This window comes from Megalobrama amblycephala, linkage group LG4 (assembly GCF_018812025.1).
Source record: "Megalobrama amblycephala isolate DHTTF-2021 linkage group LG4, ASM1881202v1, whole genome shotgun sequence".
Classification (NCBI taxonomy): Eukaryota; Metazoa; Chordata; class Actinopteri; order Cypriniformes; family Xenocyprididae; genus Megalobrama; species Megalobrama amblycephala.
In genome coordinates this window covers 52,255,961-52,278,537 of record NC_063047.1, presented here as the reverse complement: position 1 = coordinate 52,278,537, position 22,577 = coordinate 52,255,961, and the positions used below count along the sequence as shown (strand labels likewise).

Sequence of the window (22,577 nt, the reverse complement as noted above, 5' to 3'; positions counted from 1 at the left end):
AAGTACAAAAAGAAATTACATTTCTCCAGTCTTTGTACTGTATTTTGTATTAATTTTTCTGTTATTTTCGGGAGCTAGCCCACATCGTGCCTGAGTCTGTAAACGGTTATTAACAGAAAGAGAACAGAAACGCTGAAGACTGACACAAGGAGGAGAAAATTCTGTAGCAGGCAGAGCAGCTCAATGTTCACATATTGAATTGGGGGTGAGGGGTTAAATGAATGTACCTCTAAAGGGAACATACTGTCTTCAGAAAAGTTTTGATGGCAATGGCATTTTATTTTCCTCTTACCTTCAAATTAAGTAGCTATTTATAAGCGCAGTCAAAGCCACTGGAAGGCAAGCCTGCAACCTTCAGCCAAAAAAGTGTAACGGCTAAAGCTAACGCTCCGCCCCCCGCGGTATGCAGGGAGGGAGACCGGAGGCTGTTTTTTGAATGGAAGTCAATGGATGAGAGGCTTCACTATGCTGATTAAACACCTTTTGTGGGGAAATAGCTAATCATTTAATTAATGGACAGCCTGTTTGCTAATCTTCAGAATGTTTTACACTAAACCATACTTTCTTTGGGAACTATATGTAGATTTTAGCATGATAAAAATGTATTTTTTAAAGAGAAGGCAGACTAGGGAAAGTTGCGACTGACGTCACTGCCATTACATGATAGGCTGAGAGGTGCCACACGTGATTAAGTTAGCTGTTACTCTTTCTCCATTGGTAAGAGATACAGACCCTCTTATCTCCCCATTATATACAATCTCTGATGCAGTGCTGCTTTGTTTACAGTGGTAACCAAAGAAACGCTGTATCACTGCTCTTCCATAAGCGCCACCTGCTGTCAGAAAGTGAATGTGCATCTCATTCAGCCTGTCTGCTGTTTTTGTTTCATGCTTTTTTTGTTTGTAGCATATAATTACACAAAGATAAAGTCAGATCATTCTGTTTTTGCTTTAAATCTTGAAATTAAATCTAATTCAAATCGAAAACAACTGCTCATGCAACGTAGCATCTTTGTTTGGATTGTGATTAAAATGCAGTGGTAACCTCTAATTTGAAATTGCTAGATATTTTTGTTTATAATAATAATAACAAGCAAAGTATATCTGCAATAATCGGACAATTTGCTTGTAAAATAAATAAATAATTTAGAATCTGAATTGGCCATGAAAAAATACTAAATACAATTTGGGCTGTCTTTTTCAATCAGTTCTTCAATCGATAGATCTAGTCTTTCATAAAGGTCGAAGTCAGGGATCTTGGGCTTAAAAAGTTTGGTGACCACTGCTATAGAGTCATTTCAGGTGACATAAAGAGCTCATGAGGTTTGTAAAAAGTAAAGTTGTATAACTGGGTTCTGGGTTTGTATCATACTTTCACACAAAAGAAGATTACAGAAATGTTCAAAACCAGTATAAGCACTTGTTCATTGGAACAAAGACATTCATTTATCATATTGATCATAACCCAATCTTCATGAAGTTCACTAAAGTAAAGAAATGATTGAAAACTTCTCAGATCTTGGATTTATTAGAAAACACAAAACAGAATAGAAATTTGAAAACTGTAGTTCAGTTATTCAACAGGCATATGTAGTAGTTTAATTTATATGCATTACATCTGTGATGGTAATGTTTTATGTAATGGGCTCAGAATTGGTCAAAAGGGTATTTTAACATGGAATGTGCAGAAAAGTGCAGACTAAGGATGCTCAGGTCATTGCTTAACACAAAATCTTTATCAGCCATATGATTAGCTTAGAAGATCATTACAAACCAATTACCAGAACGGTCTATCCAATTACAGAGAAGACTAGAGTGGCATTGATTTCTACTCAACTATATGATGTCTCTCTCTGTTCAAGGAGACTCTCTTGGTTGTTGTAAGCAGTGAGCACCCAGCAGTGAATAAAACTTAATTCCTGCAACTTGGGAGTCGTGCCTGGTATATGCTGCACAGCTGAGGAATAGAAGCACTAAAGATTCTACACTCAGAGGACAACAGCAGGGACAGTAATAGTGTTGGAAGACTATAGAGTAGCCCTCAGGATGAGGCTGTAAGACTCAGAGTTAGTATTAATGATCCTGTATCAGATCAGCATACACCTGTGTATGTATAGAGAGCATAATGTATAGAACAACTGGAAGTTGTTTGAATTATTTGAATTTCCACGACACATCTCACATACAGCAGCCCCAAAGAGTATTTATACACTTAAGACACACTTAGAAATGTATGATGTCACTGCACTAGACTTAAAAAAAAAAAAAAAATCACATCACAACTTATTTTAAAAGAAAACTGCTAGAACACACAAACAAACAAAACATTTTACTTTTTTTTTTTTTAAATGATAAAACAACCATTATACTGTTCAAAAAGGAAGACAAAAAGTATTTGGACATTTTTAGATTTCCAATGTTTGAAAATGAAATTTGCTTATAATTAATATGATGAACGACACCCGATAAACTTTATGTTGAAAAATCACTGACTTTATGTTGAAAATCACTTAGCTGGTTAAAAGTCACAGCAGAGAATTGTTCAGTGAACGTAGGGAAGAAGTTAGTTTTAAGAAAAGTTCTGGTATCTGTTTAAAGATGCTAATTGTTAATTGCATTCTAACATTTTTAGATGTGACTGAGTGTCCAGATTCTTTTTGGGGCCACTGTATGTATATGATACATGCAATTTACAAGAATATTTATCATTTACAAATTTCTGCAGAAGTGTCTAGCAGCAAATAATGTAATCATATTGAAATATTCTTTCTCTGGAAAAACAACCAATGATTACATTGATTTTAGAGTGTATAGTGGGGAGGGCACACAATAATGAATAGATCACACATTAGCGTCTAGGGGGTGGCCCTTGACCCCTGCCTGCCCCTGGTTGACCAGGTAGAGGTCCAGGTCCCCTGGGGCCTGGTGCTCGAGTCACAGGCCCCCGGGCATTAGGATTGGCTGACGCAAGTGACACATCTTTCTGCAGACGCACATCACTTCCAGCAGTGCCTGGTTTCACTTTTGGAGATTTTCCACCCTGGTCATGCCTTTTATCTGAGGCAGAAAGAAACAAAAGGAATGAAGGGTAACAATTTTACTTAAAGTTTTTACTGTATTTTTGGATAATTTCTGTATAATTCTGTTTAAAACTATTCAAATATATATGACTTACATAGAATTACACTACCATTCAAAAGTTTTGAAATTTTTAATTGTTTAAAAAAAAAAAAATTATGCATACCATAGCTGCATTTATTTGATTTAAAAAAAAAAACAGTATATTTTTTATATATATTTTAAAATGTAATTTATTCATGTAATTGCAAAACTGAGTTCCTTTTTGAAAGGGAACTCAACTACGGGGAACGCCATCACGTGAACCGGTGTCTGAAACAATGATCAAATCCTACCAATCCTACTGGCTGGCGACATCCTATGACGTCATTAGAGATGCGACCCGGAAGTGTAAAGGAGCGCCTAGAGAAGCAGTCAGTATCTCATCGTCTTCAGGGACTGTATTGACTGTTTGCGATTACTTCGAATCTGGTAAGAGAATATTTACTATGTCTGACAAACGTTTCAGAAAGTGTGCAGATTCCTGTCCTAAGTTTTTGACACCCGGTGACACACAATCTGTGTGTTTTCTGTCTGGGGGAAGAGCACCCATGGACAGTGCTTGAGGGCGCTGTCTGTGTAAATTGTGAGCGTCTAAACATGAAAACGCTCCACTCTCGTCTGGCCCTCTTCTCGAGGGGAGAGGAACCGGCATCTGTGCCTGGTGGTTCTGGCCCCAGAGGCAGAAGGCAGCTGAAATCATGGGGTTCACAGATGGAGCTCTCGGAGGAGTTTGAGAGAGCTATAAATCTGCTGTGGCTGATGAGGGAGAGCTGTTGGATGATGACGATGTCTTGTCTTTGACATCGTCAGATCAAGCAACGAGTGCTCTTCTGGTAGCAAGCCCAAGAGAGCAGGAGATGGCTTTTGAAGAGGAAGCAGGTGAACCTGCTGAAACTTCAAAGCCTCCCTGCCCTGTGTATGTGGAGCTGCTGGAAGTTATGGAGCGTGCTTCTGGCAGGCCGCAGCTGCCGTGTGAGCGCGTTAAGAAAGGGGCCGCACGCGGACAGCTTGATGAGCGGTTCCTTTGTGGCCATAAGAAAGCAGCCCCCCATGAGCCCTCCATTCCTTCCTGATCTTCATGTTGAGATCAAGAATGCATGGAAGAACCCATATTCAGCTCGGATTGATCTGCATCAGCGGGCGAATTGCTGATGTGGAGGGACTGTTTCAGCATGGGATGCCCCCTATTGACGAGACATTCCAGAACTATCTCATCACAGGGCAGGCCCCGACACTGAAAGCTCCGGTTCTGCCTTCCAAGCCCTGAAGGTGACTTCTCGCTTGAATGGCAAGGCACACCACGGTGGTGTTACAGGCCTACCAGGCTGATTTGCTGAGGGATCTGGATCAGGGGCATGGTCTGTCCCCTGAGGCGGTAGAAGAGCTGTGCTGCACCACAGATCTGGCTCTCCGGGCAACTAAACAAACCGCCGCTTTGATTGGAAGATTGATGGCGGCGATGGTGGCCACGGAGAGACACCTGTGGTTGAACCTGGCTGACATCGGGGAGAAAGAAAAGGGCTTTATCCTCGATGCACCGGTTTTGCACTCCGAACTTTTCGGTACCTTCGTCGAGGCGGTGGAGGGAAAGTTCAGAGAGGTGAAGGCATGCTTGGCGGCGTTTAAAACTTGCATACCGCTCAGATCCGATCCTGGGCCCAGACAGACAGGAGGTCCTGGCCCGTCCCGATTCGAAGATCGGAGACAGGGCCAGAGGTCCAGCGTTGCCTCTCGGGCACCTCCTCCTCCGCGGAGTAAGTCCCAGAGAAGACGGAACTCTAGGAAGAAGAAGCAGGATCTGAGGGAGGTAATCAACCACAGATGCCAGCAGCGTCAGTGACTGATTTCCTCTCTGTGAGGGTAGTTCACTTCTACCCTCTCCTCTCTTCTTCCACCTCCTGAGTAATGGAATTTTAAAGAAACTAAACACACTCAGGCATTTTTCTTACGGTCAGGCTGAGGACTGGGCCCATGATGAATACATTTCTGATGGCCCGCCTTCGGGCTTGATAGTAAAAGGCTCCTTTAGGCTAAAAAGGACCCTAAATTCCATCTCTTCCATGATAGGAGTCTTCGGTCTTCGAGCCGCAGGAAGGTAAGATGGGTCTATATTTACATTATAAGTATATCTGACCTTATGTTTCCTGTATGGTTTTCCTGGGTGTGTAGAGGAAAAGTAAGGGTTTTAAGGACTCTGAAGTGTTAAAAAACCTTTAGGTTGGCTTGAACGATTTATTTTTGGCAAACAAAATGTCCGACTTCACAGCCACCATTGGTAGAATAGCTTCTCCTCTGGTCATAGTTAGAGTTGTTTGAGATTAGCACTCTTTATCGCTTCTGAAGTGAAGCGATGCATTTGTGTATCCATATTTAAACAAGTTATGAAGTAAAATATCTAGCTTCCGCCAGACAGCCTTCCATATTTAAGTTAAGAAGAAAGTGTAAACTGGTGTCGCATCAGTTACGCTTTTTCCATAAGTTGAATATAGGAATGTGTGGGACGTAATGTAAGCTTTGTGAACTGCAAGCGTTTTACACTTTATTCGTAACTTGAATTCGGAAGGCGGTCTGGCGGAAACTAGATATTTCACTTCATAACTTGTTTAAATATGGATTTTTTTTTTACACAAACTAAGCACTGTAGCTTGTTGTGTCACAAGCTCTTGATGGTGAATGTTTTGGTCAGAGTTTGCTCATTTAGAACATAGACACTGCCACAGGTTTATGTCCGTGTCTGTTTGAGGTGGTAGGCCGGTTTTGGGCCTCCCTCAGAGCACGATAACATATTTCTTTGTACTCCCCTACTTCAGGGTTTAGAGTGTTGTTACTGAGTACATTGCCTGTTGGAATGTGGAGATTTAAGCTCAGGTTGAGTTAAGCTAGGTAACCTCACTTTATTGTTTGGTTCTCAGATTAGGCTCCCTTAGAAGCTTAGATGGGTGCCACTAGCTGACGCCACATGTCTTCTGGAGTTGTAGGCCCCGGTTTTGGCCTCCTCTAAGAACATGATGGTGCAGGCTTGTTATGCTTGTTTACACTGCCACTGGCTGACGCCCGTGTCTCCTGGAGTAGTAGGCTCGGTCTGGGCCTCTTTTGGAGCATCTTGGCAGAGTTTTGAGTACTCCTATTTCCTTAAGAGTGTTAAGTGCTTTACTGGGTACATTTCCAGTTGGAATGTGTGAATTGGAATTAAGCTCAGACTGAGCTAATAATTAACCTCACTGAATAGTTTGGTTCTATATGTGGCTCCCTGAGAGCTTTGTAACTGCCACTAGTAGCTGGGGCCACGTGTCGTTCTGAGTTGTAGGCCCCGTTTGGGCCTCCTTTAGGGCATGATGGTGTAGGTTTGTACTCCTCTTGCTCTAAGAGTAAAAAGGTGTTTTTACTGAATACATGACCTGGTGGTATGATGGCTCTGGTTGAGTTAAACTAGTTAACCTCACTTGAGAAGTTTGGTTACTCTACTTGGCTCCCTTAGAGCTTAGAACACTGCCGTGAGCTGATGCCACGTGTCTGGAAGTCGTAGGCCCTTTTTTAAGGCCTCCTGCAGGGCATGTTGGCATATGCTGTACTCCTCTTGCTTTAGGAGTAGAGTTCTCTCAGTCTAATCTGCTGGATTTGCTTATCAGCAAGCAAGCTCTTCAGGTGTGTGGCCTTCTCAGGCCTCCCTTTAAGCTTCCCCCCTCCCATTTCTGGGTGTTCTATAAGCAGACTGAGCACATGCTGGCAGTTATCAAGGCTGCTGTAATGTATTTCCACACATGTAGAATTTGTATCATGTGGCAGGTCCCCTTTTTGGGCCTCCATGATTTTGTGCCTACAGTACAGTTTATCTGTTAGGTCGAGCTCTGTACTCCCCTCATTCGAGGGTTGTCCTGCATAAGTACTTAGGTCCCTAAGCTGGTCAGTGGTTGAAGGCCTCTCTGAGGCCTCCCTATTAGAATCAGCCCCCAGGCTGTTAAATGTACTTCCCTTGTTGTGTTCCTTTGGAGTGCACAGCCTCCTCAGTGCAAATAATCATGAGCTGAGTAGATCCTAGGATTGAGCAGAGTGTTACTCCCCTCATTAGTAAGGGTAAAAAAGTGCTAAGGTGAGTCTTGCTCTCCGGGATGCCCATTTCTACGCGCTGGTCTGAGTTAGTTACTGCCTCTTTTGCAGTCACTCTTACTGGATATCTTCTCTGAAGAAATGCGATTGGAGACTCAGACAGGTGATCAGACAGGTTGTTGGCCAAGACTAGGTTTCTGTAAAGTAGATCAGGACAGGCCTCCCTGGTGGCAATCAGGGTCGAGTACGTTCCCCTGACAAGTGACTGGATAGGGTTCACTGGTTCCACATTCCACATTCCCTTAAAGGTACCCTCTTTTCTTTGAAAAGAAGCTTGGTTCCAGAAGCATTTGGGCGGCCTTGGTAGGCCTTCTGCGGAAGGCCTTTTTGAGGCTTATAGCTTGGGCTGTTGGCCATAGGGAATGCTGTCACTGACAGCCTATGTATGACCCGTAGGGGGAGTGGTTCTGGCACTTCAGTTGAAGCTGCTAGTTCTAACGTTTGTCTAAGCCATATTGGCATGCACTTCCCTCAAGCATGGCGGCGTGGGTATATCGTTACCCATAAGCGTTTTCGAACGCAGAGTTGAGTTCCCTTTCGAAAGGGATCGTCTCAGGTTACGTAACCATGGTTCCCTGAGAAAAGGGAACGAGACTCTGCGTTTCCTAGCCATGCATCAGGGCTGCCTGCTGAACAGTCCCTTCAGATGATAAGGTACTGACTGCTTCTCTAGGTGCATCTTTATACTTATACTTTATACTTTATACAGGTCGCATCTCTAATGACATCATAGGATGTTGCTGCAAATAGGATTGGTAGGATTTGATAATTGTTTCAGACACCGGTTCGCGTGATGGCGTTCCCCATAAGCGTTTTCGAACGCAGAGTCTTGTTCCCTGTTCTCAGGGAACCATGGTTACAAACATAACCTGAGACATTTTCTGCTGCCATTACTCCGGTCTTCAGTGTCACATGATTTTAATATGCTGACTTGGTGCTCAAGTAACATTTCTATTGTTGTCAATGATGAAAACAGTCGTAATGCTTAATACATTGTTTTCAGTATTCTTTGAAAAATAAAAAGTATTAAAACTCTTATTTTCTGTATATTCTATTTTCTTATATTCTGTATATTCTCTTATTGTACTGTATATTAGAAAACAGCAAATGTTATTTGATAATATGGCAGTGGCGTAGCCAGAATTTTATTTTTGGGGGGGCCCATCTAAAAATGAGGGGGCCGCTATATATATATATATATATATATATATATATATATATATATATATATATATATACATGACACTAATAATGACTACAATGACACTAATTCTTAATTTCTAAAAGAAATGCAAAATCAGTTGGTATTTATTAATAGAATAACGAGACACAAACCTTTACATTAAATCGCGCTTGGTCCCATTTATTTTTGATCAAAGTGCATACTACATATACAAACTTTTACTGTCAAAGTGCGCACATTTGCAGAAATACACGTTTACCTCAGATTTCATTAGACAGAATTTATAGAACATGTACGCAGAGTTTCATAATTACAGAGTTCATAAAATGTAGTTTGTTAGGGGGGTACGGGGGCATGCTCCCCCGAGAAAATTTTGATTTCCTTGGTGTACATATGTGCATTTTTAAGACGTTTAGACCAACAAATTGGATAACAATAGCTTTAAAACCATGTCAACAAATACACAAGGCAGCTTTAATCGCATGTTTGGCAATTTCATTTTCAAACGACGGTCATTGCTCGTAGTATTGCGCTTTATTTAAGCTATAATAAAGTAATTACGCAACGCGCGCCGGCGCATTTGCGCATGCAATTCTTGAGTGCGCGCCACGAGCACAGTATAATGACTGATTTGACAGTCGTGTTAATTTTTCTGAGTTTTACCGACATAGCCTGACAACACCTCATCTGACCGCGGTTCACTGTTGTTCAAGTGAAGCTCCCTCGTCGTCACCTGCACCTTTTCCGCGCTCGTTTGACTTGCGCCAGGCGCTGAGGCGAAGTCGGAATGCGCGTCTAAAAAGTATCCCGTTTGTTGTGTCGTAAAGGGACAGTTCTATATAAACACAGCGTTTTACTTAGCGATGTTTTAAAAAAACGATTTTTATTTTTGGTATTTTATATGCTCTGTTGGTGGTTTGTGGAGTAGCGACACCCGGGAGGGATATTTTTTTTTATCCCCACCAGGGATAAAAATAATTCAGCAGAGGCAGGGATACATAGACCAGACCATAAACCATTTTTAAATTAATTTTAAACAATAAAACGTTTTGTCATAACCTAAAGTAAATTATCCCTACATATTGTTTTGTTTGATTGTGTAATTTGCTTTTTGAACCGTGGAAAAACCGTTATTTCTATTCTAAAAACTACAGATTATCCAGACTCATAACCATTTTGATTACACTCATGCTGATATTGCACTATTTGATGATCAGTAGTGGTTCGCTAAATATAATAATTCAATAAGCTTTCAGGCTACAATAAGCACAACTTTTTAAACATCTATATTAAATAGATAATAAAAATATCTAGATAGCTGGCTGACTAAAGTAGGCTAAGTTTGAAAATGATATAATTTGTACATGGAGTTATTATATAAAAAGATACTTAATTTCTTTACAATTTATAGGTGTTATTTTAACAGTCAGTTATGTAAGTTTGATGATTAATAGCTTCTAGCAACATTAAATTCAGGAGAGAAGACAATTCTAGAGAAAAAGCATGTTTGATTTACATATAGGCCTAACAAAGTTTGAGCGCGCACAGCCGCGCACGCAATATCTGAGTGAGAGCAAATAACGCCACGGAAACTGCCTCAGATTAAGTATAATGACGAGAAGAAAGCTGTGTGCGCTACAGTCAGAGGTTCTTGATTCTCTAACGACTTTTTATTGGTTAAAATGAATTGAGAGTTAGGAGCCCGAGCACCCACCGGATTTCACTGCATTGACATGCGCATCTTGGAAACGGGAAGCCTCGGGTGCCGCTTCACATTGCCACTCACCGCATAATAACGAACTCTCACGCGCAAAGATATAACAGCAGAGGCTACGTGCAACACGTGAAATAATCAAACCAATAAGTCTTAAAACAGCTGTTGCATTTTACAGCGCAGCATATGAATCAGTGTAACAAATAAACATAAAAATTGAAAAAATCGCTCAGAAATCTGGGGGGGCCTGCATGTTAATGAGGGGGCCTAGGCCCCCTCAGGCCCCCCCGTGGCTACGCCACTGTAATATGGTACACTCTTAAAAATAAAGTTTCTTTATTGGCATCAATGGTTCCAAACCAAATAAATGATAACAATTCAATAAATTATAAAATTGTCAGATTAAGCTAGCTACAAGTATTAAATGTGGTTAAATGTCAAAATAATGCCATTATCATACATTAAAGTTGTGTGGGGTGGGGGTAAATTAAGCGTGACCTGCTCTGACGTCACAATCATGTTGCAGTGTGGTCTATGGATCTGCCTGAAGTGTACATGTTGAGTAGACTTGCTCCCTAAGTCAAAATCGAGAGGTCGAGGGTCTGACCATATAAACTTCCCTCATCCACTTGACAAAGTTGAACACACTTCAAAATGGCAGTGCTTAGGGAAGTTCACGAGTGCATGTCTAAAAGTGGAGTTATACACAGCTTTTGTGTACTTCTCCCTATTTACTGTGCTCTTTTCCATCTTGTTTTTGCAGGTTCATTGAGTGTTTTGTGCCACATGTAGTTAGTCATTCTACTTACTCCAGTCATGTTTTTGTATTTGCTACAGACCTTGTGTATCTTTGTCATAGTTTTTTTTTATATTCTAGTCATGTTTCTGTCCTAGCTATAGCTCTTGAGAATCCTAGTCTTAGTTTTATTTTTGTTTTTTAGTTTTTTTTCTCTTTTTGATTTTATTGCCTATTTAAAGGATTAGTTCACTTTCAAATGAGCTTTACTCACCCATAAGCCATCCTAGGTGTATATGACTTTCTTCTTTATGCTGAACATAATCTGAGAAATATTAATAAATATCCTGACGCATCCGAGCTTTATAATGCCAGTGAACAGAGTTCAGGAGTATGAGCTGAAGAAAGTGCTTCCATCCACATCCATCCATCATAAACGTGTACTCCAGACAGCTCCGGGGGGTTAATAAAAGCCTTCTGAAGTGAAGCGATGCATTTGTGTATCCATATTTAAACAAGTTATGAAGTAAAATATCTAGCTTCCGCCAGACAGCCTTCCATATTTAAGTTAAGAAGAAAGTGTAAACTGGTGTCGCATCAGTTACGCTTTTTCCATAAGTTGAATATAGGAATGTGTGGGACGTAATGTAAGCTTTGTGAACTGCAAGCGTTTTACACTTTATTCGTAACTTGAATTCGGAAGGCGGTCTGGCGGAAACTAGATATTTCACTTCATAACTTGTTTAAATATGGATATTTTTTTTACACAAACGCATTGCATCGCTTCAGAAGGCCTTTATTAACCACCCCGCAGCCATGTGGATTACACGTTTATGGTGGATGGATGTGGATGGAAGCACTTTCTTCAGCTCATACTCGTTGGTCCCATTCACTGCCATTATAAAGCTCGGATGCATCAGGATATTTATTAATATTTCTCCGATTATGTTCACCAGAAAGAAGAAAGTCATATACACCTAGGATGGCTTTCAACCTTTATTTAACCAGGAAAGACTCACTGAGATTAAAAATGTCTTTCACAGGAGTGACCTGGCCAAAATGCGCAGCGATACAATGAGTTTGAACACAGACTTACACAGTACAAACAAAATTAAAAACAATTACATTTCACTGAATCATCTTCCATTTGCCAAATGACTACTTTAAATTTATCCAAAGACAGCAAATTTTGTAACTTCAATTTCGATTGTGATTCCAGTCAAACGGGGCGGCATACACAAAAGCCTTCTTATCTAATTCAGATCTAGCAAAAGGAACAGAAAGAGAGTGAGAAAGAGGGGCTTGAGGGTGAGTAAAGCTAGGGCTAATTTTCATTTGAAAGTGAAATAATCCTTTAAGACTGTTTTTTTTTTTTATTTAGTTTTCCTCTAGTTATCTCTCAAAGTCTTGCACTCTTGTCTTTATTTTTGTTTGACTAGTTTCTTGCAGTTTTATTTATTTTATCTTCTTTTTCTTTTGTTATTCTAGTCATAGAATTATCAGTCATTTTTATTTTCTGCTCTTGTTTCATATATTGCTGTCTTTCTTTGTGTTGTCTTTTTGAGTCTTGCCTTGTTGTGTTGTGAGTGTTGTTCTGTTGAGGTCCCGCCCTGCAACCCAAGTTTCCCTGGCCACTGGTTCTCTCTGCCTGGCAGCTAGACTGGTTCAGTGTCTGTGATATCCAAATGTTAAACCTTTGGTTTATTGTGCCTTTGCCTGGTCTACGCCACTACTATCTGTCTAGTGTTGCCTCTTCCTCTGCAGCTCTCTAGCCTGTTGTCAGCAGTCATCCTCAACTTGCCTGTCTTCATGTTCTGTGCCCTGCCCTGTTGTTGAGCGCCTCAACTCCCTTCTTGTGCCTGTCTGCTGTTATAAATTCTTCTTCTTAAATTCTTTTACTGTTCATTCTGCATTTGGGTCTTCTCTCCCTCAGATCCTTGACAAAAAGTTCTTTAGATTATTAATTTTCTTCACACTAAGAAAAAAATGGCTCTTTTAAGAACCATTCACTGAAAGGTTCTTTGTGGAACCAGAATGTTTTTTTTGTTTGTTTGTTTGTTTTTCTATGGCATCACTGTGAAAAACCCTTTTTGGAAGCATTATTTTTTTAAAGTGTACCAACTGCTAATGTATAATTGTTAGTAACATAACATTCTATGCAATGCACACCTGCTTTATTCTCCGGAGGGGCATGGGACATCTGTGCGTTTTTGGGAAGTAGATCCTCCAGGTCCTTCATTACCTGGTTAGTGCTGTCTTTGTTGTTCCGTCTGTTCTTCTCCTCATCTCTTGCCTAGAAATGAATGTTAGAAACACACACTAGCTAAAAATTTTAACAAACTGGTGCCATCTAACAAATCTTAGAATGGATTGTTGTGTATCTCTGAACATAAACACTACTAACCATCTGCATTTTCTTTTTTAACTCCAAGTTGGCATTCTGGTAGGCCTGTGACACTGAATTCAGATAGTAAATGGCCAGACTGTAATAAATAACAAATAAAAATGTAAGGGATTTTTCTTGTATTATGTGATCATGATTTTTTAAATAATTTCCTTACACCATGAGAAGCACTGCTGCTATAATGAGTCCAGGGTTTGCTAGGTAGCCAAAAATCGTCCCCATAAACGCAGGAAGATCCAGATCAATGGTCTCCATAATGATGTCAATCATTTTTGCCTTCCCACTGTGGTAACAGGAAAAGTCACAACAAGCATGAGTAAATTTTGATAATAAAAATTTATTTGGGGTATTATAGCATGTGTTTGTGTGCATACGAGCTTGTGTTTGTGTGTGTAGTGTCCTGGTAAACCCTACATTATAAGGACAAAATGTCCCCACAAAGACAGCAATATCCGAATGAAAACAGCTTATATCATACAGAATGATGGGTTGTTTTATTTGTTGTTTTTTTTATGTGATGGGTTAGGTTTAGGATTAAGGGATAAAATATGTTTTTACAGTATAAAATCATTGTCTTATGGAACGTCCCCATAATACATGGAAAACAAACATGTGTGTGTGTGTGTGTGTGCATACCTGAAGGGTCCACAGTCAAAGGAGGGAGGCAAAGACATAATGGTGTAAACCACAGGCAGGAGACTTAGAAAGAGGATGAGTAGTAACAGGCCCATGTAGAAGTTATTGGATTTGGAAGCTTTAAAGACTCTCTCGTGTGGGACGTTACAGGCCATTACAGCCCAGCACTGGTAGTACATGGAGCTCAGGAGCCGCAGAACATTAATGCCCACCAGACCAGGAGCATAGAACGCCCCCATCCTGACAAACACAGACAAACCAATTGATATCTACAGGTACAAAAGAGTATGTGGCTAAATCTTGCTTTGGAATATATCTGAGGGTAATTAAAATGTCTAAATTGACTCAAAAAATGAGAAACTCCAAAGCATTTTAGAACCTAGTGTGCTGCCTACAGTCTACATCAGGGGTGTTCAATCCTGCTCCTGGAGGGCCATTGTCCTGCAGAGTTTAGTTCCAACTTGCCTCAACCTAAATAGTATGTGACATTAGTAATATTCAGTACTATAGGGTGGATATAGGGTGGAATGCAGGACATGCCTAGTAGGAACTTGCTTAGCTGGTTCAGGTGTGTTTCATTGGAGTTGAAGCTGAACTCTGCATGACAGTGGCCCTCCAGGAGCAGGATACCCCTGGTTTAAATGGAACCTTGTAAAAACTCAAATTTGCCACACAAATAGTGTCATGGAAAGCATAAGCTGTCAGTTTATTCTAACAGTCCTATGCTAGCTAAACTAACCCTTAAAAAGAAGTAGCCTACACTTCAGCAAACAAGATTATTAAAAAATAATATACCTTAAAAGAATATACTAACAGAACTGAATGCAATGTTTTCAAACACTTAACTGCATGTTATTTGATATTAAATGCATTTAGTTGAACTTAGTAGATTTATTTTTGACCCACTTAAATAGGACTTAAGTAGATCTTTTATTAGGTAATTTCAAAATTACTTCTATTGTCTTTGAAATATGGCAAAAATATACTATTAAAAGATAAGCATATAAAGTAAACTAAAAAAATACTTTAATGTCATATTGAAATGTCATGTATTTAAATATATTTGTAATGATGATGTTGCAGTTTAGTATATTTAAAATAAATTAGGTTTAAATGTAATATCAAATAACATACTACAGATAACTTTACATGTGTTTTATTATGTTAGTCAACACATCAAAGTGTACTTTGTTAAAGGGTTAGTTCACCCAAAAATTAAAATAATGTAGTTTATTACTCGCCCTCATGTCATTCCACACCCGTAAAACCTTTGTTCATCTTCGGAACACAAATTAAGATATTGTTGATGAAATCCGTTGGCTCAGTGAGGCCTGCATAGACAGCAATGTTACTGCACCTCTCAAGATCCATAAAGGTACTAAAAACATATTTGAAACAGTTCATGTGAGTTCAGTGGTTCTATCTTAATATTATAAAGTGACAAGAATACTTTTTGTGCCGAAAAACTAAATAACGACTTTTCAACAATATCTATATGGGCCGATTTCAAAACACTGCTTCAGAGCTTTACGAATTGAATCAGTGAATTGGAGCACCAAAGTCACGTGATTTCAGCAATTTAGCCGTTTGATAGGAGATTCGAATTACTCATTTGAAACAAAAGATTCATAAAGCTCAGAAGCTTCATGAAACAGTGTTTTGAAATCAGCCCATATAGATATTGTTGAAAATTGTGATTTTTGGCGCACAAAAAGTATTCTTATCGCTTTATAATATTAAGATAGAACCACTGAACTCACATGAACTGTTTCAAATATGTTTTTAGTACCTTTATGTATCTTGAGAGGTGCAGTAACATTGCTGGCAATGGAGGCCTCAATGAGCCATCGGGTTTAATCAAAAATATCTTAATTTGTGTTCCGAAGATGAACGACGGTCTTACGGGGGTTAGGGTAAGGGTGAGTAATAAATTACATTATTTTCATTTTTGGGTGAACTAACTTTTTAAAGCATGACAAAATCAGTACAAGTTACTTTCAGTTATAACAGCTCAAACATGCATTTTAGTCTAGGACTAGCTTAAGCCTTGTCTGTGAAACCAGGGGTTAAACTTTTAATTTGACATTATTACAATGTGCACTTTTAAAAATTGTTCTAAGTGTGTTAAGAAACATAGTTCTGTCATGATAACTCTCGGAGTGTTTGGCATGGTAATGGGTTTGACAATGTTGATATGTTTGGTCTTGGCGGAATAGATCTGCTGCGCTTTTGCTGCTTTTATTGCTGCTGCTGCAGAGCAAGTACGGGACTTTCTACTGCCAATACATACACAACACGCTGCTGTGAGCAAGTAAGACATGCTGCTGCTGTACAATATATAGCATACATGAATTACCCATAGCAGATCTATACAGGTGGCACTGGGGAAGGTGAAGGGTTTCTGAAGCGTGCTGCCCTGCTAAGGCAAATGCTACCCATGTATTTGAAGATTGAGCAAACACGCTCATTGGCTACCAATACAGCAGGAACCAATTATTTGTGCCCTATAGATAATGACGTAATACAAACAGGTTAATTTAAGGACCTATTATCATGCGCATTTATAGTTTCATGACAGAACTTTGTATTCATGAAAGTGCACTCTCTTTAAATGCACTTGTGTGGCCTTTTATTTAATTAATATTATATTATATTTTATATAAGTGCAATTGTTTAAAAATATACCTTTAAGATTTGAGGTACACACTACAATTCTTCTTTTTCACAAGAAAATACAGGGTTTCTGCAGGTTTCATCAAATCTAATTTAATGCTTTTTAATGCCAATTTTAATGCCATATATATTTGTCGCTAAATGTCGATAGATGACGTCATACACCAATTAGAATATTCATCATGTCATTGTTGCATTTGCATTCTGCCAAGTGTCAGCCCTTTACATTTGTTTGTTTTTCTGTTTACCCTTTTTGCTCACATAATATATTTGAATACAGCCAAATTCCAAATAAAATTGTTTCATCTATATATTTTTCTGGTTTTGTTGTCAGACAACATGAAATGATGACTGAAACATGGCCCATTAAGAATACATACAGGGCTCGACATTAAGCCTTGTCATTCACTTGTACGAGTAAAACAGTTGCTTGTCTGGATTTTTTTTTTTTTTGTGGTGTAAATATAAATTAAAAATTTCTAAAGCAATATCCTTTCAGAATATTGCAGCTTTGACATATTTAAATTTGCATATTTGTGATAGATTTGTGATAGATTTGTGCCCCCCCCCCCCCCATCTTGTACGATACATGTTAAATATATGATTCATCTTTCATTTTAAATTCTTAAATTCGATCAATAAATTTAATTGGAATAAGACACTAAGGGCTGTTACCAATCAAAATCATTTACAAAAAAAAAAAAAATTACAGCTTTATTAAATAAGGTTATGGGATTGTAAGAAATGTTTGGGGGGGGGGGATTCTTTTAAAAATGCAATTAAACCACCAGTAGGTGGCGTCAAGTACCTGTCTCAATAAGTGAGTCATTGGCTGATTCATTCAAGAATGAGGCAGTTGTTTATGAATGGAAATCAGTGTCACGTTTTTAATCGTGATGGTAGCCTGTTTAGGAAAACAGCATTTTTGGTCATGTGATTTTGCTTAACTGTATCAAGTTATAAAAACTCCACATTTTGAATTTTTACCGCAGAGTTTTTTTGTGTGTTTGCTTCACTCATGTTTCCATTTCTCCTCGAGATGGTGCGTGAGCCTCAACAACAATAACCTTGTTATTGTCAGTACATTATACAGCCTATTATTATCCACTATCAATCGCCACTTACACTAAATGTAATAAAATCAGTCATTCTCACTTTTTTTTTTTTTTTTTTTTTTTTTTTTTTTTTAATTGATGTTTTAATCAGGTCCTTGTCCAGCCGGGCAAATAAAATTCTCTTTCACTTGCCCCTTCAAAAATCCACTTAACTCGGATTATTTGACAAACGTTACTTTCGAGCCCTGACATGTTAAACCAGCGCTAAAATCCTGATTTATATAATCGAGACTTTGTCTGACAAAATCACAATACACATAAGATAAAGACATTTGCTTTGATTTTGGCTATATGTACACATAAAATGATCATTCAGGTTAGAAGCAATAGTATCTATTTTATTTGTTCTCTGACATCCTCAACTGAATGCGCTGCCACTCTCAGCCACTCACTGAATAGCAGACGCAGAGAGAGAGGTGAAAGCAAGCAAGCAACCTCACGCTCGTGCGGCAGTACCGGGGGGTCTTGGAAACTAGATCAGGTTAACAAGTATATTCATCACAATGCGCTTTCTTGGAAAAAAAGTCGCAAAAGGGATCTGAAAAGTCGCTAAGTTGGCAACACTGATGCAGCCTTCCATCTCCAGGTCCCAGCCTGCAGCTGTCCAAAACGGCATTATGGCAATTTTGCACCGGCCGGTGGCAATTACCAAACTGGTTCCGTGTGTGTATCACACCAATGTACATATTTTGCAACAGCAAATCAAAGTTATTAATTATGAAGGCTATATTCAATATAACTGGTAGTATTATTTTTCTTGAAAACTATCTTAAAATTTTATGCTTTTTAATGGCATTTAAGGCTTTAATTTTCGCAAAATCCATTTATAAATACTCTGAATTTTCTGAGAACTCTGTACCATCTGACCACTGCAACATCACGTGGAAACACTCAAAATGGTGGCGACTTCAAATGTAGTGAAGCAGCCTGTTATCTTGTGATATTTCTGCTTAATAATTCCTATAATTGACTATTGATAATGCTAAGTTAATCTAATAATACATAAACAACATACAAAACAGATTAATGTAGCTAGCACAGAGCTGAATAATGTGTAAATCCCTGCAAAATAAGATGGTAACACTTTATTTTACAGTGCCTTAGTTAAATGATACTACATGTACTTACTATAGTATAGTTATATACTATATAGTACTATAGCAGTACAAGTAACTAACCCTAAACCAAACCCTAACCGTAACTGTAACTCTATAGTAAGTACATGTAGTTAATTAAGAGAGGTTACTTACTCAGTACTTATTTGAGAAATTACAATGTAACTACAGCACTGTAAATTAAAGTGTAACCTAAGATAAATATCTAGTTAAGTCATGAAACTCTAGATGGCGCAGACTGATAGGCCTTTTACATGGAATCTGCTAGCTACCACATCATTTACTATATGGCAGTGTATTAACCACAGTTCCCATTCAGTCAGTCACATATGACGTTATATAGATACTGACGTATTAGGGTCATGCTTGGGAGCCCCATCACCTTCAAGTGGTAACTAATGAGTGAATGGATATTAGCCTGTGAGATTTGCATGCCGAGCCACTCTTACCCGGACATACTGGTATAACTACGGCCGGCTCACACTCATTCATACTTTACTTAGGAGCCGAGCAGTTGTGATAGCAATCACTCATTCCAGTCATCCTTCATCTGAGTGGATTCCAGTGGCAGAGAAACAGCCATTTTAATTGTTTTAAAGAGCTTTTCCTTTGGAGATCTCTCCTGTCCATGTTAGCATTGCGGTCGCGACTCTCCCTATTTGTGGAGGCATCATTCCCCTCTGATGTTACCCAGCCCACCCTTCTCATACAGTAGCAGAGCCACGGGTCTGGTTAACACTTTGGGAGACCTGAGGGTTACAGTGGGAGCTCTTCCACCAGGCCAGCCCCCACGGATCTCCCACTCCTCCAGCATGCCATGTGTTGGATGATTGTTTCCTGGGTGAGGTGTGCGGTTCAGAGCCGAGTTCCATTCCACCCCAGTGCCTTCCATCCTGGAAGTGCATGAGGAGGTTCATAAGTCATGGAAGGCACCGTTTACTGGCCGAAGCTGCTCTGTTGCCTTCTCCACTCTTAGTGCCCTTGATGGCGGGGCTGCCAAGGGTTACATTCCACAGGTGGAGCGTGCAGTTGCAGTGCATTTATGCCCACAAAGTGCTGCCACCTGGCAGAATCGTCCACGCCTCCCATCCAAGGCCTGTAAGACAATAGCAGCCCTGGCTGCCATGGCTTACAGTGCTGGTGGACAGGCCACCTCCACCTCGCATTCCATGGCCATCCTGCAGGTCCATTAGGCAAAAGCTCTCAAAGAGCTGCACAAGGGTAGTTCTGAGTGAGGGTTGATGCAGGAACTGCGCAGTGACTGCAGTGACTGACTCCAGGCAACAAAAGTCACAGCACGGGCCCTCAGCCATGTCCACCTTGGTGGTCCAGGAGTGGCATCTCTGGTTGGACCAGGCTGAGATGAAGGACGTCAACAAAGTTTTGAACTGCCTAAATACATTCAGGTGGAAGACAGCAGTTTCACTTGCATGTGTTGTCCCTGGAAGAGGCAGACCCAGTCCACGCATTGCTTTGTCCTGTTCACGCATTCTGTGTTTATGTGGACCAAACGCAGAGCTTCAGAAGCTCAGAGCAGCTCTCTGTCTGCTTTGGAAGCTAGCAGAAGGGAAAAGCTGTCTCCAAACAGAGATTGGCCCTATGGATAATGGATGCCATCACCTTGGCGTACCAGTCCCAAGAAGAGCTGTGCCCCCCTGGTGTGAGAGCTCACTTCACTCAGGGTGTTGCTTCCTCCCAGGCATTGGCAGCGCGGCACCTCTCTGGCAGACATCTGTAGAGCTGCGTACTGGGCGACACCTAACACATTTGCGAGATTCTACAATCTCAGAGTGGAGACGATTTTTTCCTGTGTGTTGGGTACAAACAGGTAATGTGCGTGAAGGCTAGATCGGTGTCTCACTTACAGCGCCATTCCCCTCAAATGGGGTGGTGGGGTGATACGAGCGCTTACTTGCTCTACAAGTGAGTTCCCCAATCGGCGATCCCTGAATCGAGTTCCTCCAGCATCCTCCAGCAGTCAGACATGGCAAAGGCGCCTCATGTCATGACCGGAACTCGTGTAAATGCCTGGCAGGTCAGCCCTTGTACTGGGCTAGATGCTGTGATTCCCCCTGGGTAATCCTGTACGATTTCCCTGTCAGTAAACCCATGTCTAACCCTAGGCAGTTCTGCTCTGCCCTGTCTCTGCATCGGTAGTAGCACTTCCCTGGCTAGGCAGGACCTACTGCAGAGATCTTGTTTATATACTCCCCCACGGGTCAGTCCATATATGTATCAACCACATGTTACCTCCCTTTTGGCAGGGTGAGGCCACTGTAGCGTCCCTATCCATTGGACTAGCCATGCTTCATCACCGTTAACAACACTGGTCATGGCTAAAAAACATGGGAATCGAGATCCGAAGCACTTCCCCATCAAATGTCACAATAAGAGCAGCTATGACCATCTCCAGAGTAAGCCCTGTCCCTTCCATCCCTTTGGTATGGCGAGAACTGAGGGATTTGAAATGAATAAAGAAAATAAATGCGACATGAAGATGCTATTTTTGTTACTCAGGTAAAGTATTTTATTGAAACAATAAATTGCTATTTTTTGTGTTTTGATACTGTTAATAACACAAATAAAAGCCCGAAAACGGTGTGCAGTTCTTGTTTTGGTTTACTTCGCAATATAAATTACTAAACTCCGTGAACACAGGTCTTTTGGACAATGAATTGGCCAACCAAATACTAACCCAGAGTTAATCTCTAGAGTGTCCAAACAGTGCTTATTCCTGAGTTTACATACAATTCAATACACTACAACAGTGGCGTAACTTTGTTTTAAAAAGTGGATGGGACAGGTGTGTGTGTGTGTGGGGGGGGGGGGGGGGTTATATCAGATATGTGTACAATATATGTACAGATGTACAATAACAATTGCAGGAAAAAAATAACATTACAATGTCCATAAATCAATTTCAATAGTACCTTTGGTTTAAATTATCAATATAGAACTCATGTTTATACTAACACTATTCTACTTACGGAAAAAATAGAACTGGTGCTGCGTTCGTTTCGTAAGTAGAATAGGGAAGGCGTAGGACATACAGCGTAAGCTTTTTGAAGAATACGAAAGTGCAGTTTTGGCGGAAGCGCTTGGAAGGCGATCATTTGTTTATATAAAGCATATACATTTATATTTTTTTCGAAAATGACCGATCATTTCACTAGATAAGACCCGTATTCCTCATCTGGTATCGTTTAAAGCCCTTTGAAGCTGCACTGAAACTATAATTTTGACCTTCAACCGTTTGGAGGACATTGAAGTCCATTACAAGGAGAATAATCGTGGAATGTTTCCATCAAAAATCTTAATTTCTTTTTGACTGAAGAAAGAAAGACATGAACATGGATGACATGGGGGTGAGTAAATTACCAGGAAAATTTTATTTGAAAGTGAACTAATCCTTTAAGCATGACAGAGGTTTGGGTATCCGCTGTATAGTTTTTTTTCTCATGAAAACTGAATATGTTCATGAGTGATTGTATATCTAGAGCAGGCAAAAACATCGATCTGGACTACCTTACTCCTTTTACCTCAGCCTGCATTAAAAACTTGGGACTAGAACTTCACAATTGAAAAACAAATAAACTCTGTGATTAATTCTTGTTTTTTTCAGCTACGTCTCCTTTCTAAGATTAGATCCTCACTCTCCGAAAAAACCTCAGAGATTGCGATCCATGCGCTTATTACATCTCGCTTGGATTACTGCAATTCTCTTTATTATGGTATGTCCAAATCCTCTATTGCCCGTCTTCAACTAGTGCAAAAT

At 40.0% G+C, this 22,577-nt stretch overlaps 1 protein-coding gene across 1 annotated transcript in view; it reads right to left on the bottom strand.

Moving 5' to 3' along the window:
• Window positions 1-1,547: 1,547 nt before the first annotated feature.
• tmc2a (transmembrane channel-like 2a) overlaps window positions 1,548-22,577 on the bottom strand; it is a 45,870-nt gene continuing 24,840 nt past the window's right edge. The window contains exons 14-18 of the mRNA XM_048189929.1: window positions 13,900-14,139; window positions 13,421-13,546; window positions 13,264-13,342; window positions 13,029-13,152; window positions 1,548-3,056 (exon numbers count right to left, since the gene is read on the bottom strand). Coding sequence (XP_048045886.1) covers window positions 2,848-3,056; window positions 13,029-13,152; window positions 13,264-13,342; window positions 13,421-13,546; window positions 13,900-14,139 — 778 coding nt within the window. The 3' untranslated portion in view covers window positions 1,548-2,847. The remainder of the gene's footprint in view (window positions 3,057-13,028; window positions 13,153-13,263; window positions 13,343-13,420; window positions 13,547-13,899; window positions 14,140-22,577) is intronic.